Here is a 19,568-nt window from a genome sequence, read left to right as displayed (position 1 = left end):
GTTTACTAAACACTTCTGTCTTCTTTAATCATCCATAATGGAAATAAAAAAAAGTCTACCTTTGCTATATAATAAGGACCAATTAGGGTAACCAGATAGCAACTGTGAAAAACTGTGGGGAGTAATAAGCGCCTATACAAGAAAAAGTGCCCAAAAACAGGACTGTCCCTATAAAAATGGGACATCTGGTCACCTAGGACCAATACTGTTGTCAGGATTCTTTTTGTTCCTATGTATAACTAAATCCTTGCATGTCTGTCTATGATTTGCTTGTCTCTGTCTAGGATTATGAGCACAGAATAAATTGTGGGCAACTAAAGAAAGTGTCTTCTATAGGGGGTGGGGAAGAAGACAGCCTATGAACTGGGGTAGAATTTGTGTCTTTTTATATTGTAACAAAAATATTTGTTTGTATTTTATTTGTATTTTAGAACTGCTGCTACATGGGTGAATAAGTATTGGGTGCTCTTAATGAAACTGAATCAGACAACAGTCTGACAACAGAGACTAAAGTCCAGGTTATAACAGAGCAAGACATGACCATTAACATTCCAGGTTAGGGGAGAGAGGTAGTTTAGTGGTTTGAGTATTGGCTTGCTAAACCCAGGGTTGTGAGTTCAATACTTGAGAGATGCCACTGAGAGATTTGGGGCAAAGATTGGTCTCTGCTAGTAAAGGCAGGGGGCTGGACCTAATGACCTTTTGTCCCTTTCAGTTCTAGGAGATTGGTATATCTCCAATTATTATTTTATTTATTTATTTTTAGGTACAAACGATGCCTGAGTGCAGGGGTGTCACTCCTGAGTGACACCAACATAACAGACAGTAGATTCAGGCCAGTAACTAGAGGCCAGGTGGGCCTCCCTGCCAAAAGTTTCCTCTTATTTGTTTAATTAAGAAACTCTCCTACTATTGGCTGCAGTTATGGGTAGTTAATGAGAAACCCTGGAGATTGGGAAAGGTCACTGGCTAGGCCGTATAAGGCTCCTGCTCTTCTAGTTCCATTTCTGCAGCCACACAGGTCAGAGCAAACAGCCAGCATTACATAAACTGAACAGCCCAGTGCGGCCAGGCCAAGGTATCCCCCTGGCAGGAACGGAACCAGCACAATGTCCAGACTAGTGGAATGTGTCCCCAACTTTTCCGAGGGCAATAACAAAGAGGTAAGGGGCTGGGTTCTCTCTGTGCCGTGTGACTCGCTTTGTGGAGATAAACTGTGTGCAAGGGCCTTGGCTTGTTTGCTTGTCACCTGCCCTGGGTGCTGCTTTGTGTCGATTGCCTCTGGGCCAAAGCCATGGCGTTTGGGCCAGTGTTAATGCTTGTAGCTTGTCCTCAGGTGACAGCTCCTCTGACACATATCAGCAGCAGCTTACAGCGTGGACCCCAGGATGCATGGCCCAATGATCTCACTTCCCCTAGCACCTCTCAAATGCTCCCACGGGAATCTGGGGTGAGACTCCCTGATGTCCAGGGGCGTGAAGCAGGCCCTGCGGTGCACAAGTCACAGCCATTCGTTCCAGATCACCTCCGTTGCCCCAAAGGGGAGACTCGCGGCTGTGGCTTGGGTCTCGCATCATCCGAGCTGGGGCTGAGCGAGTATGCCATCCCGTATCCCCTCTCCTAGTTTTCCCAGTGCCATGGGAAGATGCTGAGGAGACCATCTAGCTCCAGGGGCTGTGGCACGCAGCAGTCTTGCTCTGGTTCTCCACTGCGGGGCAGGCTTGTGTGCTTGCCATGTCCTGCCCATGCTCCACTGCTGCTATGGGGGAGGGCTAGCTCAGTGGTTTGAGCATTGGCCTGCTAAATTTGGGGTTGTGAGTTCAATCCTTGAGGGGGCTGTTTAAGAAACTGGGGTAAAAATCTGTCTGGGGATTGGTCCTGCTTTGAATAGGAATGACCTTTTGAGGTCCCTTCCAACCTTAATCTTCTATGAGATGTTTCCTTTGCCTGGTCAGTGCTGGCAAGGCCCAATAGCAGCTGGAATCCCCACTCTGTTCTGGTGATCCCAGCACTGTGCTGCCTCCTCCCTGAAGCTCCTAGCATTAGTTACAGGTGGGACTGGGAACACTGGCACTTCCCATTATAAGACCCTGATTCAGTGACTTATAAGTTTGTCAAACTTTAACCATTTGGGCTGAAATTTTCCATGTTGTCCTCAGCCTGATCTTCAGTTTGACTTTACATTTCACCCCAAACAGTTCAGTTGTTTCTGAGAAAATGGTCAGGGAAAAATACATCAGTTTGCCCGTGTTAAAAAATTCTGACCCCCTTTCTTATGAGGAGCTCCAGAGACCCTTTGTGGAGTGGAGACTGGAACTGGCAAGGGGAGGAGAATTGGACTGGGATGAGGAGCCAGGTGTGGGGAAGAGGCAGGACTGGGACAAGGACAGGTTTCAGAGGATGGGGAAGAAGGGTCTGTGACCTCTAGAGAACATGTGCCCCTCCTCCCTCCCCCCCCTGAGCCTGGGATCTCTGAGTCTCACCCGTCCTCTGCTGCCAGCAAAAATCTGTGAAACCCACTGGCAGAGTGGGTGTCTCTCCCCCCTAGTGCTCCCCTGGGCGCCGAAAGAGGCAGGAGTCTGATGGAAAAATAGCATGTCATCATGTCACTGAAGGCAGTGCAATCCCGTGTGTGACCAGGGGGCTCTGTTAATGGTCCACAGGCAACCTTGTTTCTGGCATTTCCGAACTTTTGAGTGTTTGACTTTGCAGCATTAACATTTTTCACATAGCTTCTGTGGATAACTCTGATGTGTATTTTGGATATATATAAAGGGGCATCAGGCCAGTGCTTTAGGTGCCCCTACCATAAAGTTCAAAACCAGAAATAAAACTGTCAGCGGAAGACAAAACATCTGTTCTTCTTCGAGTGCTTGCTCATATCGATTCCAATTAAGTGTGCGTGCGCTGCGTGCACGTTCGTCAGAAGATTTTTACTCTAGTAACACTCGGTGGGTTGGCTGGGTCGCCCCTGGAGTGGCACCGCTATGGTGCCGGATATATACCCCTGCCGGCCCATCGCCCCTTCAGTTCCTTCTTACCGCCTGTGACGGTCATTGGAACTGTGGAGCGCAGCGTAGCTGATCTCCACCTCCCTAGCTTTCCTCGTGTTTTCTCTATAGATAGTTTACTAGTTTTACAGTTATAGTTAATTATTAGTATTTTGTATATAGATAGTGAATATAGTTGGGCGGGATCGGGGACTATCCCCTGTCCTCCACTCCGGTACCGGGGCCCATGCCCAGGTCACTGGGTTTCAAACCGTGCTCGGCATGTCTCAAGCCGATGCCAACAGGGGATCCCCACGATTCCTGCCTGAAGTGCCTCGGGGAAATCTCACCTACCTGATAAGTGCCGCATTTGCAAGGCTTTCAAGCCTAGGACGAAGAAGAAGCGGGACTTTCGTCTGAAACAGTTCCTAATGGAGGCGGCACTTAGCCCGGCGCCCTTGGTACTGAGTGTAGAACAAGCCTAGGAAGCAGCACAAACCACCTGCTGCTCCGGCACCATCCGTGCTGCTGCAGGAGCAACAACCCAGATTGGATCACCCGGCCAAGGCATCCGTCGTGGCCCTGCAAGTTACAGCACTGTCGATTCTGGTTCCACAAAGGCCATCGAGTTCAGTGCTCCAAAGCTCCCCAGTGCGCACTGTGGTTGAGCTCGGTCTACCGTCCACTCCGGAGACCTTCTCCACCACACGCGAACTGATTGCGCTGGTGGAACCTGGACTGCCTCAGCCCCCGGCACCGCCAGTGCGGGTTATCCAGTCAATAGGCTTCCCTCTGTGGGAGTAACTGAGAAGGCGATGGTCCCGATCTCGGTCCCACTAACAATCCCGATCCCAACGTTGGTCCCAGTCCCGGCGCAACTCGCAGACCCAGCACCGCTGTCCATCGCGGCACCACTCTATCTCTCGTATGCCAGCCCGGTACAGTCGATACTGATCTGGGTCTCGGCACCGTTCCCGGCACCGGTCCTCTCGCAGCCGATCTCGAAGACGTAGATCCTCGTCGAGATCCAGGTCTGCCTCCTGGCACCGCTACAGTCTTTGGTCCCGGTCTCGATTGCAGTACTATCGAAGGTCCCGACACCGCTCTCCTGTTCCATCCTGCAACATAACAGCTCGGGACGCTGAAGCTCCTCAAGGACTCTCAGCCCCCCTTGGCCTTCGAGATATAATTCATCGTCGTCTCAGGTGGGGAGTGGTTACTATGTCCAAGGTCATGACGCAGAGGCCGCTAGTCAGACCTACGCTGAGAGTCAAGATCCAGATCAGGGTTCACCTCAGTGGCCCTTCTGGACACCTTGGACATACCATCAGGCCCAAGGTGCTCCCTCAGCTGCCCTCTGGTCAGCCCACTCTGACCATCACATGCCTGAGGCAATGGTGAGCTGTCCTCCTCCTATGGGTGCTAATGACTCTGCTGTCTCTCCGACCGACACCCAGGCCCCACCTGTACCTGATACTGGTCTCCAGGACCCTTCACAGCAGGAACTTCTCCAGGATCCACTCGTTCCTGGTCTTTCCTCCTCCTCCTCACTTGATGAGGCAGTGGCAGGCACATCCTCCTCTGGCTCTCCACCAATAGACCTGAGGGATCAACAAGATCTTCTGAGTAGGGTGGCGCATAATATGAACTTGCAGGTGGAGGAGGTCTCAGAGATAGAGGACCTGGTGGTGGACATTTTGTCAGCAGATACACCTACCAGAGTTACCCTACCCTTTATGCGCACCATCCAAGCAAATGCGAATATGATCTGGCAGTCCCCAGCATCTATTCCTCCTACTGCCAGAGGGATGGAGAGGAAATACATGGTACGATCCAAGGGCTATGAGTATCTGTATGTACATCCTCACCCTTGCTCCTTGGTGGTACAGTCAGTTAATGAGAGGGATCGTCATGGCCAGCAAGCCCCTGCCCCCAAGTCCAAAGAGGCCAGGCGCCTATACTTGTTTGGTTGTAAGATCTATTCAGTGGGGGGGTCTCCAGCTCAGGGTAGCTACTCAACAAGCTCTCCTAAGCTGGTACAATTACAACATGTGGACCTCCATGGGGAAGTTTAAAGAACTCATTCCCCAAGAGTCCCGTCAGGAGTTTGCGGCCCTTCTAGAAGAGAGAAAAAAAGGTCACAAGAACCTCCCTTCAGGCATCCTTGGATGCAGCGGACTCTGCAGCCAGAACTGTGGCCTCGGGTGTGGCGATGCGATGCATCTCCTGGCTCCAGGTGTCCGACCTTCCACCTGAACTGCAGCAGACAATTCAAGACTTGCCTTTTGAAGGCCAGGGGTTATTCTTGACTAAAACTGATCCTAGGCTCCAAAGCCTAAATGACAACTGAGTAATTATGCGCTCGCTGGGGATGCACACCCCAGTAACCCAGCGCAGACCCTTCTGCCCCCAGCCTCAGTGCACTTACCCCAACCCTTAGCCATGGGAGGACTTCACTAGAAGGCATGGCTGGGGTAACCACAGGAGGCAATCTGGTCCCCAAGGAGGTCAGAATCAGGGCCCACCTAAACCACCAGCGAGCCCAATTTCCACCCTTCCGCAACCACCTCTCCTATTTCCTCCCTGCGTTGTCCCGCCTGACCTCAGATCGTTGGGTCCTGCGCACGGTGGAATTGGGATACCATCTTCAGTTTGTTTCACCTCTTCCCACCCTCTCTCCCTGTCCCTCTTCAGGGACCCCTCTCACGAGCAATTCCTTTTACAGGAGGTTCAGACGTTCCTGACTATTGGAGCTATAGAAGAGGTCCCGAAGGACCTGAGGGGCCAGGGGTTTTATTCCCGTTACTTCTTAATTCCCAAGGCAAAGGGAAGTCTAAGGCTCTGTAGAGAGGCGGCGTGGCTTCCCTCCACCCCAGAGGAGGAAGAGCCCAGCCAGAGGCCAGAGTGGGCGGAGCTAGGGAGCTCTGAGCCCGCCCCTCAAAGGATCAGAAGGCGACCCGGAACTATAAAGGCCGGCCCTCAGAGCTCAGTAAGGGCCCAGCCGCTGGAGAGAGCAGATGTTCTGTAGGGGAGCCTGAGACTGGGAAACTCCTGTGGCCCAAGGCATCCACCCAGACTGGCCAGAGCTACCCCACGCCCGCTGCCCGGAGGAGGCACCGGAGCTGCCCTGTGCCCGCTATCCAGAGGAGTGGCCAGACCTGCCAACCAACCCCAGCCGCGATGAACCCAGGCTCCTGGATCCTGCAGAGGCCAACGCCAGGACCCAGGTAGGGCCCAAGCGGGAGTGTGGAAGTGGCCTGGGGGCAGCCGACCCCAGCCTGGCAGCAGCACTGCCAGAACCTATGTCAGTGTGTTGCGGCCAGGATCCCTACTGACTATGCAGCGGATCATCAGCCGCTGCTAGGGCCCCGGCCTGGGATGCTGTGGAGTGGGAGGGCCTGCGTCCCCCTGCCACCCAACTCTTGGGTGGCAGACTGCCTCTCTCCCTGGCCTGAGGAGCTCGAGCACTTTGACTCGGTGTTTGCTGCCCCGCCCTGACCTAAGGCCGGGCTCATAACTGTTGTTACTGCCCAGCCCCGCCTGAGGGTCTGAGCACCCTGCCTCAGTGGTTGCTGCCCTGCCCTGACCTAGGGCCAGGCTTAAACTGTGATTGCTGCTCAGCTCCGCCTGAGGGCCTGAGCATCCTGACTCAGTGACTGTTGCCTGCCCTGACCTAGGGCTCGGCCCCGTGGCTGTTGTTACGGCTCAGCCCTGCTGGAGGGCTTTAGCCTCCTGACTCAGTGGTTGTTGCCCTGCTGGAGCCGGGCCCAGACTAACCACATTTCAGCCAACTCCCGCAAGAGCTACCGAGGAAGATCCTGGGCCGGACTAATCCCCCCGGACCCATCGGGGTGTAGTGAGCTGGTGTGGCTCCCCTCTGCCCTGGAGAGGGTCAAGCCCCAGTGAACTCTTGTACAGGCCCATTCTAGACCTGCGGGGACTCAACAAATTCATGGTAAAGTTGAAGTTCCGCATGGTATCCCTGGGAACCATCATCCTTTCCTTGGATCCGGGACACTGATACGCCGCCCTCGATATGAAGGATGCGTATTTCCACATAGCGATTTACCCACCACACAGACGATACTTTTGCTTTGTGGTCAACCAGCAGCATTTTCAATTTGCAGTCTTTCCACTCGGCCTCTGTACGGCCCCAAGAGTTTTTACAAAATTTATGGCTGTTGTCGTGGTCTCACTCCGCCGTTGTTGCATACAAGTCTTCCCGTGCCTCGACGATTGGCTCATTCGAGGCACCTCGGAGACGCAGGTGCGCCATCATGTGCATTTCGTCAGAGATCTGTTCAGACAACTCGGTCTTATGATCGACATCGAGAAGTCCACTCTGGTACCCACACAGAGAATAGACGTCATTGGAGTGATCCTGGACTCGAATCTCACGAGGGCTTGCCAACCACAGCCCCACTTTCAGACAATGGTAGCGATAATTCGAGGCCTCCACAACTTTCCGACGTTGTCAGCTCGCACATGTCTCGGTCTCCTAGGCCACATGGCCGCCTGCACTTTCGTGACTAGACATGCCAGACTATGCCTCCGTCCACTTCAGACCTGGCTCTCCTCAGTGTACCGCCCAGGCCACGACAGCCTAGACACGATTCTCACTGTTCCCAAGGACGTCTTAACTTCCTTAACTTGGTGGCTGAATCTCTCCCTGGTCTGCCCAGGGATGCCATTCCATGCACCACAACCTTCGGTTAGCCTGACAACAGATGCGTCATCTCTAGGTTGGGGTGCCCACCTTGCGGGACTCTGCACACAAGGCCTCTGGTCAGCACAAGAAGTGACCCTGCACATCAACATGAGGGAGCTGAGGACAGTTTGTCTAGCATATCAAGTGTTTTGAGGACATCTCCAAGGCCGTTGTGTTATAGTGTTCACAGACAACACAACGGCCATATTTTACATAAACAAGCAAGGCGGAGGGCGCTCCTTCCTCCTTTGTCAGGAAGCAATTCACCTCTGGGAGTTTTGTATAGCCCATTCGATCGATCTGGTGTCGTGCTTTCTCCCAGGAGTTCAGAACTACCTGGCGGATCACCTCAGCAGGTCCTTCCTAGGTCACGAGTGGTCAATTCATCCAGACGTCATCCATTCTGTCTTCCAGAAGTGGGGATTTCCCAGCATAGACCTCTTTGCCTCTCGTGAAATGCGAAAGTTCCACGTGTTCTGCTCCTTCCAGGGACACTCCCCGGGCTCCCTCTCGGACGCATTCCTGATAACGTGGAAAGACCATTTGCTCTATGCCTTTCCACCATTCCCGATGGTCCACAAGGTCCTACTCAAGCTCTGCAGAGACAAGGGCCACTTAATCCTGATTGCCCCAGTGTGGCCGAGATAGCACTGGTACACAACGTTACTTGACCTGTCAGTGACTGACCCAATTCCCCTACCACTCTGGTCAGATCTCATAACTCAAGAACACGGCAGACTACACCACCCAGACCTGCAGTCCCTCCATCTCACAGCATGGATGCTGCATGGCTAAATCAATCCTAGCTGTGTTGCTCCGCTTCGGTTCAACAGGTGCTCCTGGATAGTAGGAAGCCTTCCACTAGGTCGACATACCTGGCCAAGTGGAAACGTTTCTCCTGCTGGTGCACTCAAAACAATACTGCCCCCATGCAGGTACCAGTCCCTACTATCCTCGAATATCTCTGGTCCTTGAAACAGCATGGCCTAGCGGTCTTGTCCATTAAAGTACACCTGGCAGCCATCTCAGCTTTCCATCCAGGAGAGAGCGGACATTCAATCTTTGCTAACCCTATGGTTACTAGATTTCTTAAGGGCCTGGAGTGCTTGTACCCACAGATTCGACTCCCGTCCCCAATGTGGGACCTCAATGTAGTACTTTCCAAGTTCATGGGTGCCCCCTTTGAGCCGATGGCCACCTGCTCACTGCTCTACCTTTCCTGGAAGAGAGCCTTCCTCGTCGCCATTACATCAGCAAGGCTAGTGTTGGAACTTCAGGTCCTCACAGAGGACCCCCTGTATACGGTGTTTCATAAGGACAAGGTACAGCTGCAGCCACACCCCGCCTTCCTCCCTAAGGTGGTGTCTGCCTTTCACGTCATCCCGGACATCTTCCTCCCAGTCTTCTTCCCGAAACCGCATTCCTCACGTCGGGAGCAACAGTTGCATTCCCTGGACGTTCGTAGGGCTCTCGCCTTTTACATCGAGAGAACAAAGCCCTTTCGAAAGACACCTCAACTCTTTGTGGCGGTCGCAGATCGGATGAAGGGCCTCTCGGTCTCCTCGCAGCAAATTTCATCTTGGATGACGTCTTGCATCCGTGCCTGTTATGACTTGGCTCAAGTTCCAACTAGCCATCTCACTGCCCTTTCTACTCGGGCTCAAGCTTCATCTGCCGCCTTCCTAGCCCACGTACCCATCCAGGAGATCTGTAGGGCAGCGACCTAGTCATCCGTACACACCTTCGCTGCACACTACGCCTTAGTGCAACAGTCCAGAGATGACGCGGCATTTGGTTCAGCAGTGTTGCATTCTGCAATATCTCACTCCGACCCCATTGCCTAGGGAAGGCTTGGGAGTCACCTAATTGGGATCGATATGAGCAAGCATTTGAAGAAGAAAAGATGGTTACTCACCTTTGTAACTGTTGTTCTTCGAGATGTGTTGCTCATATCTATTCCAAACCCGCCCTCCTTCCCCTCTGTCGGAGTAGCTGGCAAGAAGGAACTGAAGGGGCAGTGGGCCGGCAGGGGTATATATCCGGCGCCATAAAGGCATCACTCCAGAGGGTGACCCAGCCGACCGACTGAGTATTGCTAGGATAAAAATCTTCTGATGAACATGCATGCAGCACGCGCACTCCTAATTGGAATCGATATAAGCAACACATCTCGAAGAACAACAGTTACAAAAGTGAGTAACCGTCTTTTCCCCACCTCCCCCAGAGCAGCCTTCCTCAGCAACCCCCCTCTGCAGCAGTGTGTGCAAACAGAGGCCCCTTGCCGCACACCTGAAGGCCAGCTGCCCTTTGTTAGTCCAGCCCCTCACAGGGAGAACTCTGTCACCAACAGCTGCTCTTTGAAACCGAGGGCCCTTCTGCTGAGCAACGCTGTAGCTGCATGGCCCAGAGAGAAAGGCGTCTCAGGCATAAGGTCCTGGGACAGGCAGGGCTTAGAGCTGAGAACCATCACCTTAAATTCAATCCAGCTGGAGCAGACCACAGCCACTAGGAGACAACAGTCATGTGTTCCCACCAAGCAGCAGCACTGCCTAACAGGCGCCGTTGCACTCTGCACCGGCCTGTGCTCTGGGCTTGAGTTAAGGATCTGATTGGATTTTCAGAGAACAGCATCTTGTTGCCACAGCAACACAAGGCTCCAGCCCCAGAGCTTGGTATATTCACATCTTATGAAAAATCCAGTTGAGAGAGTTGTTTTCACGCATGGCTTCTGTCATAGCCACACCCTCTGGCCTTGTTACAACATTTGTCCTGTGTTTGGTTGGCCCCTCGCACAACAGGTCCTGGGCCATGACTGGGATGCCTGGGTACTACGGTTCTGCACATAATAAGTAAATCAATTAATAGATAATAAAATCAAAATCTCTTCTTCCACATGAGTGCTGGGAGAGTGTGGGGGGAAACTGGAGTTCACTGAAGTGTTAAAGTTGCTGAAAAATACTGAATGGAGTCACATCCCAGCAACCCCCTGGGAACTGGGGAGTGCAAGGCAGCGGTGGATGGCAGTAGACTAAGGGGCATCAGTGTTTTGTGTTGAAAGAGCACGCTGGAATTCCACCGCACTGAATGTGTATGCAGTCCACACAAAACCGATGTGCAGAGAATAAGCAGGGTGCCCGGCTTCATGCTGATTACTTACATTGTCAGCTCTTTGGTGTGTGTTTGTACGGCACCTAGCACCAGGGGGCCTGGGCCAATACTGGGGCTCCTAGGCACTACTCGGAATAATAATAAATGGACTGCAGCTTTAATCCTGCCCTCCGTGCATTGTATGTCTTTAATTACATGATGACATGCCGATTCGCAGCTCAAACAACTGTGGACTATTTTTCTATGTCCTTAGTCACGTGTAACATCTTGTACACTGGCTTCTTTTCAGAGCAGTGTGGCCTAGCAAATAGAGCACAGGACTGGGACAAGGGAGATCTGGGCTCTGTTCCTGGCTTTGCACTGGCCTGCTGAATGGGCTTGGGCAGGTCACATCCGTGCCTTAGTTTCCCCATCTGTAAAATGGAGGTGATGGTATCTTGACTTTAGCAAAGCTCTTGATACAGTCTCCCACAGTATTCTTGCCAGCAAGTTAAAAAAGTATGGGCTGGATGAATAGACTATAAGGTGGATAGAAAGCTGCCTAGATCGTCAGGGTCAACGGGTAGTGATCAATGGCTTGATGTCTAGTTGGCAGCCAGTATCAAGTGGAGTGCCCCATGGATTGGTCCTGGGGCCAGTTTTGTTCAACATCTTTATCAGTGATCTGGATGATGGGATTAATTGCACCCTCAGCAAGTTCACAGATGACACTAAGATGAGGGGAGAGGTAGATATGCTGGAGGGTAGCAATAGGATCCAGAAGGACCTAGACAAATTGGAGGATTGGGCCAAAAGAAATCTGATGAGGTTCAACAAGGACAAGTGCAGAGTCCTGAACTTAGGAAGGAAGAATCCCATTCACTGCTACAGGCTGGGTACCAACTGGCTAAGCAGCAGTTCTGCAGGAAAAGACCTGGGAATTACAGTGGACGAGAAGCTGGATATGATTCAGCAGTGTGCCCTTGTTGCCAAGAAGGCTAATGGCATATTGGGCTGCATTAGTAGGAGCACTGCCAGCAGATCGAGGGAGGTGATTATTCCCCTCTATTTGGCACTGGTGAGGCCTCACCTGGAGTACTGCATCTAGTTTTGCCCCCCCCCCCACACACACACTACAGAAGGGATGTGGACAAATTAGAGAGAGTCCAGCGGGGGCTGGGGCACATGACTTACGAGGAGAGGCTGAGGGAACTGGAGTTATTTAGTCTGCACAAGAGAAAAGTGAGGGAAGATTTGATAGCAGCTCTCAACTACCCGAAGGAGGGTAGATCTAGAGGATGAATCTAGACTGTTCTCAGTGGTAGCAGATGACAGAACAAGGAGTAATGGTCTCAAGCTGCAGTCGGGGAAGTCTTGGTTGGATATTAGGAAACATTATTTCACTCAGAGGGTAGTGAAGCACTGGAATGGGTTACTTAGGGAGGTGGTGGAATCTTCTTCTGTAGAGGTTTTTAAGATGTGGCTGGGATGATTTAGTTGGGGATTGGTCCTTCTTTGAGCAGGGGGTTGGACTAGATGACCTCCTGAGGTCCCTTCCAACCCTGATATTCTATGAGTCTATGAATCTATGAGCAGCCAGCGAGCTACTACTGTTGCTAGGTTTAAAAAGTGGCCTGCTGGCTTCCTCCACCAGTCCTTCCGGCAGCCTGGCAGGCTCATTAGCGTGTCAGTGGTACTGAGCTGCCGCAGCTGACAGCCTCACTCCTGACACAAGGTGGAGGAGGTAATGTCTTTTATTGGACCAACTTCTGTTGGGGAGAGAGCCATGTTTTCAAGCTGACACAGGTTGCATTTGACCTACAATCTGATTGTCTTGAGGAAGTCATAAACAAACTTCCCTGTAAAATATTGTTACTCTGTTTCTTTAATGCAAGTGACTGTATACCAGAATTTGTACTTGATTTGAAAGTTATCAGTATATTTCTAAGTGGACAACAACAAGGGTTTTGAAAACTGAATTGTCTCATTCACTGACATAAAAGTGTGTGTGTCACAGACTCTCAGGCCTGGTGCTCTCTCGGCTCCGTACAGTCCCTGGGAGTAACCCCCTTCAGTGTGACATCATGTTGTGAAGGTTGTACTCTCTGGGGTTAGGCCCTCTGCAGGGCCGGCTTTAGGCCGATTCCCCCGAATCAGGCCCCGTGCCTAAGAGGGCCCCGTGCTCTAAAGAAGAGCACCTAACTTAGGCACCTTTCTAATTTTTACTCACCCGGCAGAGATCCGGGTCTTCGGTGGCCCTTCGGTGACAGGTCCTTCACTTGCTCCGGGTCTTCAGTGGCATTTCGGGGGCAGGTCCTTCAGTGCCACGGAAGATCTGGAGCGAGTGAAGGACCCGCTGCCAAAGTCCGGGAGCGCTGCTAGGTGAGTACAAATCAGGCCCCGCAGTTCCTAAAGCCGGCCCTGGCCCTCTGGTCCTGTTGTCTACCAGGACCGCACCTCTGAGCCTTCAGGACTCCTGTCTCTCACCATGGGCCTCCTCAGGGAGTTCACTGACTCTGGACCTTCAGGGCCTCCACCCCTAGAGGGAGCAATGCCACCGCGATCTGTAGCCTGCAGTGGCTGTCAGCCAGCCTAAATCAGAGGGGTTCATTGTATGTCTGGAACACAGCACAGACAGTTCTCAGAGCCTCGAGCACAGAAAGTCTCAGCACAGTCTGGATGGGACTGTCCAGTGTCCAGGTGGCTCAGGCTGATCTTCGTCCCTGGTTTAAAAGTCCCCTCCTTCCAACTGACCACCCTATATCACCTTCCCCAAAGCCCCTCCTCCATCCTGTGTCTTCAGTTCCAGGCAAACAGATCACCTGGGCCCTCTCTCGTCCATCCCTGGCAGGTCTGATCACCAGAGCCCTCTCTCCTCAGGCCTTTGTCTTTCCCCTGGCCAAAATCATCGGGCTCCCAAGATGGAGTGGGCCTCTGGGGCCTCCAGGTCACTGGTTACTAAGTTCCACAGCATCCAGGCCATTGTCCAGGGGCCAGCTTGCTAGGCAAGGTACACCTGGCCCCTCTCCTTCACACCTTGTTACACATGCAGCACCCATGGAAAACCGACACACAGTGTTCATGCACAATGCTGAGAAAATCTCCCCCTTCATCACAGCATGCTTGTTTCCAGATGGAAAGAATTTACTGCAAGCTATATTAATGAAACTCCATTAACAGTGTTAGAGTCATGCTACAATTTAATTCTAAACCCTTGTATTACATAAGCTAGCACGTTTCCATTAGTCTGTGTTGCTATACATCATCTGTAGCCAGTTTTCTAAGTACAGCATACTGTATAGTAGCCATACAAAAACGTGTGTGGACTGTCTGGCATGCAGTGTAATATATAGGTTACAAGTGGCTCACATCTCTATGGTGCTAGGAAAAAAACAGTATACAATGACTTTGTATTATGTGAGCAATTCTAAATGTTCATGTAATTAAATACATTAACATGATGCATACACAACATGGGCCAGGTTAAGCTGCACATTAGGAAGGAATAATCAATCACACAAATAAAATGGGAAATGGCTCCCTAGGAAAGAGTATTGCAAAAAAGGATCTGGGGGTTTTAGTGGATCACAAACTAAACATGAGTCAACAGTGCAACACTGTTGCAAAAAAAGTGAACATCATCCTGGGATGTTTTAGCAGGAGTGTTGTAAGCCAGGCATGAGAAGTCATTCTTCCTCTCTACTCAGTGCTGATAAGGCCTCAACTATGTCCAGTTCTGAGCGCCACATTTGGGGAAAGATGTGAACAAACTAGCGAAAGTCCAGAGGACAGCAACAAAAATGATGAAAGGTCTAGAAAACATGAACTACGAGAAAAGATTGAAAAAATTGTGGTATTTTTTTTTCCCATCTGGAGAAGAGAAGACTGAGAAGGGACATGATAAAAGGCTTGAAGTATGTAAAAGGTTGTTACAAGGAGGAGAGTGATAAATTGTTCTCCTTAACTTCTGAGAACGGGACAAGAAGTAATGGGCTTAAATTGCAGAAAGGGAGATTTCCTAACTACCAAGGTAGTTAAACTCTGGAACAAATAGCGTAGGGAGGTTGTGGGATTTCCACCTTTGGAGTATATAAGAGCAGGTTGGACAAACACCTGTCAGGGATGGTCTAGAAAATAGTTAGTCCTGCCTTAGCACAGGGGCCTGGACTAGATGACCGCTCAAGGTCCCTTCTGGTCCTACCTTGCTCTGATTATGCTGAGCAGCTACTTTTCAGTCCCTGGAGCAGGCTGTGATTTGGAGCTGGAGGGTGATTGTCATAAACAGATAGTTAAGGGTTAATGTCTCTTTTACCTGTAAAGGGTTAACAAGCTCAGTGAACCTGGCTGACACCTGACCAAAGGACCAATCGGGGGACAAGATACTTTCAAATCTTGGTGGAAGGAAGTCTTTGTTTTTGCTTTTTGGGTTGTTCTTTGTTCTCTCTTGGGGCTAAGAGAAGCCAGACGTGCAACCAGGTTTCTCCAATCTTTCTGAAACAGTCTCTCATGTTCAAAAATAGTAAGTACTAGATAGAAGGCAGATTAGTCTTTATGGTTGTTTTCTTTATTTGCAAATGTGTATTTTGCTGGAAGAATATTTTACCTCTGTTTGCTGTAACTTGTATCTTAAGCTGGGGGGGAGGGAGTCCCTCTAGTCTATGTAAAGCTTAGACCCTGTAAACATTTTCCATCTTGATTTTACAGAGATAATTTTTACTTTTTTCTTTTTTTAATTAAAAGCTTTCTTTTTTAAGAATCTGATTGATTTTTTTCCTTGTGTAAGACAAGGGATTGAGTCTGAACTCACCAGGGAGTGGTGGGGGGAGAAAAAGGGGGGGGGAAAGGTGAATTCTTCTCTGTTTTAGGATCCAAGGAGTTTGGATAAGTGATCTCTCAGGGAAAGTCTGGGAGGAAGAAAGAAGGAGGGGGAATGGTTTATTTCTCTCTGCTTTAAGACCCAAGGGATTTGGGTCTTGGGTTCCCCAGGGAAGGTTTTTGGGGGACAGAAAGTGTACCAAACACTATATTTTGATTGGTGGCAGCGTTATCAGATCTAAGCTAGGAATTAAGTTTAGAGGGGTACATGCAGGTCCCCACTTTCTGGATGCTAAAGTTCAAAGTGGGAATAAGACCTTAACAGTGATGTTAGGGGCTGTGCTTTGAATGTGAATGATTCCTCTGCAAGCTGAAGTTTGGCTCCCAGCTCACTTTTAGGTGTGCATTTGAAGCATTAATAAACCCAGCCATGTCTCGGCTCCTTTCTGTAGCAGACTCCATGCTGGGCTGCCTGTTGAGAGGAAGCGTTAATGGGCCGGGCATAGCTCTGAATGGTGGAGCCCCCTTCTTCAGCTGTGCTCTCTTGCAGGTAATCGATGCCATTGGTGAGGCTATCTCTCAGACACCGGGGTGCATCCTGCTGGATGTGGATGCCGGGCCGTCCACCAATCGGACAGTCTACACCTTTGTGGGGAGTCCAGATGCCGTTGTCGAGGGGGCTCTGTGTGCAGCCAGAGTGGCTTTTCAGCTCATTGACATGGGCAAGCACAGAGGTGATCAGAGTGGTGGTGGGGCAGGAGTACGTGCTGCTAGGCGGGGCCCAGGGGAGTGAACTGCGGCACAGCTTACTGCCAAAGGTCTCAGCTGTCAGGTCCAGCATGGATCTGGCTGAGGTGATTTGCCAAAGCCAACACAGAGTGGCAACTTCAGGCCCAAACCGGAGCAGCCATGAGTGCAGGCTGTGCTCGAGTCAGAGGATCTCCCTGGGAGCACTACTCAGATTGCTACTGGACGGCTCTCCCTCTCCGGTCTCATGGCATTAAAGGTTTTTCCTCCCTGTGATGTACAATGGCAGCTGTTAGGGGAGCCTTGAGCTCCCTGCAGCTGGAGCTACATTGCACAATCACAAAAGGCCGTCACTTTTCAAACAGAGCCTCCCCATGTGCTGTGGGAGGCCAATAAATCTACCCAGGCAGGTGCAGTCTGTGATAGGAAAAGAGATTCCACATCTCCCCTGATGGCCCTGAACTTGTGGTCCTTTTCTTTTTGGCTGGAATAAACAAGGCAGACATTTGAGCAAATACAGTGTAATCAGTTAGTCCTGTCACGTCAATGGCTTTGACGCAGGAGGGGGTTAGTCTAGTCCTGAGACCATAAGGAATGAATAAATAAAGTTCGGCCATATCTAAAGTGGTTCATTCTCCCCTCCCCTCCCCTTCCTCCCCACGCACCCCCATGCCCCTCCAAGCCTTTGTGCACGTCTCTGAAATGTTGCTTATCCACTTTAAAAGATTCCGTGTGCTTCTTACAAACATAACACTTTGTTTTCCTAGGAGAACATCCCCGGATGGGTGCCCTAGATGTCTGCCCTTTCATCCCAGTGAGGAATGTCACCATGGAAGAATGCATTCGCTGTGCCAATCTGTTTGGGCAGCAATTGTCAGTGGAGCTGGGTGTGCCTGGTGAGTTGGTGATGGGGAGAGGAGAGAATTCTGTCTGTATACATGTCTTTTCTGACCTCTTCAGTAATTCCACCATCTTCCCCTGTGCTCACATAGACAGAATACATTGTTCCCCTCTGATTCTGCACTGGGAGTGTCCTGCCATGATAAAAACAAACCAACCCCTTTTAAAAGGGTTAAGTTAGATTAAAATGTCTGTCATTAAATTATCCCAGCAAGAGAAGTATATGAGCTTTGAGATCTGTCACACATGAGCAAGGAGGGCCGAGGTTTTCAAAAATATCACAAGTCATTTGGGGAGCCCAACTTGAGAGACAGTTAAGAGAGACTGCTCTTTCAGAAGATCAGCTCACTCAAAGAGTCTCAGGATGGGAGGCACCCAAAATCACTAGTCGCTTTTCAAATGTTAAGCCCTAATTAGCAGGCACTCTTGGGAGTACTAGTAAAAACGTCCAGGCCCTGCTGAGAGCACTTCGTACATTACCTCTGGTCTTGGTAGCAGGGAAAGTGCCGAATCGCTAACTTGTGACTTGGCTACGCAAATGAAAGAGAAGCTAGTTTCAGCGTATATTTGTGATTTCCGGGCCTACACAAACATAGTTATTGATTTAGGACCCGAGAACTTTTTTCGCTTTTAAAAGCTTTCCATTTTCCCCTTAAGCTACGTGTGATTTCACCGGGGACAGAATGTGGTGTCCATTGCCTTGGTGCATTATGTTAGAGGTGGCCTGTATCTGAACACCTTGGGAGATATCCAGGGCTTTTCCCTGTTTCCAGACCCACACTAACATGCATGTGTTGGATGGCTCCAGGCCACTGGTCTGTCACGTATGAATTTCCTCTTGCAGTGTATCTGTATGGAGAAGCAGCACGGAAGGAGAGCAGGAAATCTCTGCCAGCAATCCGAGCCGGGGAATATGAAGCCCTCCTTGAAAAGGTTAGAGTCCTCGTGGTGTCTAGGACTGGCGGGAAGGGAACGGCATGCTGCACATGGAACCAAAGGGGTGCTGCTCACATTAGAGTGAGGGAGCCTCCGGGGATGCTCTGAGGGTTACACTTACAGTCTGCCAGCTGGGCATCAGGTGGGCTTGTGCACTGGACCTGTCTTTGCCTGAGCAGGTGGTTTCGATAGTATCGCACTGTTAGGGAACAGACAGCTGGCTTCAATACACTTCTCATTCTAGACAAAACACTGTGTTAAGGCTGAGAGGAATGGTCGTCCTTGGGCCTGGAGGGGAGGTTGACTAGAGAGTTTGACATCACCACCTGAATCATAGGCGTGCGCTGCACCTTTCATTAGGGTGTGCACCTAGGGAATTTTATTTATTTAAAAGGTGAACATTTATTGAATACTCAATCATAAAGGACATTATTTTTATTCATCAAACAAACTAAAGAAACTAAAACTTAACTAAACTTATTTTTTTTTAAATTAAGAACTAAACTTTACTTAAAAAATGAGACACAAAATACCAAATTTTTGCTGTTGTGATAACCAGGCGTATCAAAGATACAGTCAATTTTCATGATCTTTATTTTTAACCAGATAATGAGCTAACCCAAATTGACCAAAACAGATTAAGGTTTCTTCATCTTCCTGTCGTAGAGAATGTTATGGAATTAAATTCCTCAATCACATCATTGTAATTAACTGACAAACCAATTCTTGTTCAATGGACAAAATCATGAGTGAGTTGAGGCGCTGTTAGGACATTGTACTTCTTAGTTTGTTTTTTACATGTGCTAGTTTTGAAAAGGCTCTTTCACACGAACAGCTTGTCTGCTCCTTTTCTTACCTTAACAACGCACCGAGCCATATTTTAAAATTAAAAGAGGGTATCATACGATTGAATTGAAGCGTAAAGCCACAGGCTTGTTATGCTATTTCAGTAGAGTACACGCGACAAAGATTACAAACACTGTAGACACTGCGCTGGGCACGCTTGATGCGGCCGCTTATATAGGTCAAAGAATTTTCTAGAATAGTAGTCGGAGAGGGGGGGAGGACCAGTGGTTATGCGGTGCTGCAGTAGTGGGGACGCATGCTGCGAGCGAACGTGGGCTTTCTATATAGAGCGTATCATGCGATTAAATTAAAACGCAAAGCCACTCTTTTTTTGAGACATTAGGGCAGGCGTGGCAAACTTTTTGGCCTGAAGGCCACATTGAGGTTCCAAAATTGTATGAAGGGCCAGGTAGGGAAGGCTGGTCCTCCTCAAACAGCCTGGCCCTGGCCCTTCTCCAACCCCCACCCACTTCCTTCCCCCTGACTGCCCCCCTCAGAATTCCCGACTTATCTTGCTCCTTGTCCCCTGACCGCCCCCC

The 19,568-nt window shown here is 50.3% G+C and overlaps 1 protein-coding gene across 2 annotated transcripts in view; it reads left to right on the top strand.

Annotated features, from left to right (window-relative positions):
• The first annotated feature begins 1,050 nt into the window (after nt 1-1,050).
• The window catches only part of FTCD (formimidoyltransferase cyclodeaminase), a 51,004-nt gene continuing 32,486 nt past the window's right edge, over nt 1,051-19,568 (top strand). For both annotated transcript variants that reach the window (XM_032787688.2, XM_032787687.2), the window contains exons 1-4: nt 1,051-1,163; nt 16,151-16,334; nt 17,115-17,243; nt 18,092-18,180. In XM_032787688.2, the coding sequence (XP_032643579.1) occupies nt 1,110-1,163; nt 16,151-16,334; nt 17,115-17,243; nt 18,092-18,180 (456 nt within the window). In that variant the 5' untranslated portion in view covers nt 1,051-1,109. The remainder of the gene's footprint in view (nt 1,164-16,150; nt 16,335-17,114; nt 17,244-18,091; nt 18,181-19,568) is intronic.

Source organism: Chelonoidis abingdonii, chromosome 10, assembly GCF_003597395.2.
Source record: "Chelonoidis abingdonii isolate Lonesome George chromosome 10, CheloAbing_2.0, whole genome shotgun sequence".
Taxonomy (NCBI): domain Eukaryota; kingdom Metazoa; phylum Chordata; order Testudines; family Testudinidae; genus Chelonoidis; species Chelonoidis abingdonii.
The sequence above is the reverse complement of the archived record's forward strand: the minus strand, read 5'-3'. Positions and strand labels throughout refer to the sequence as shown.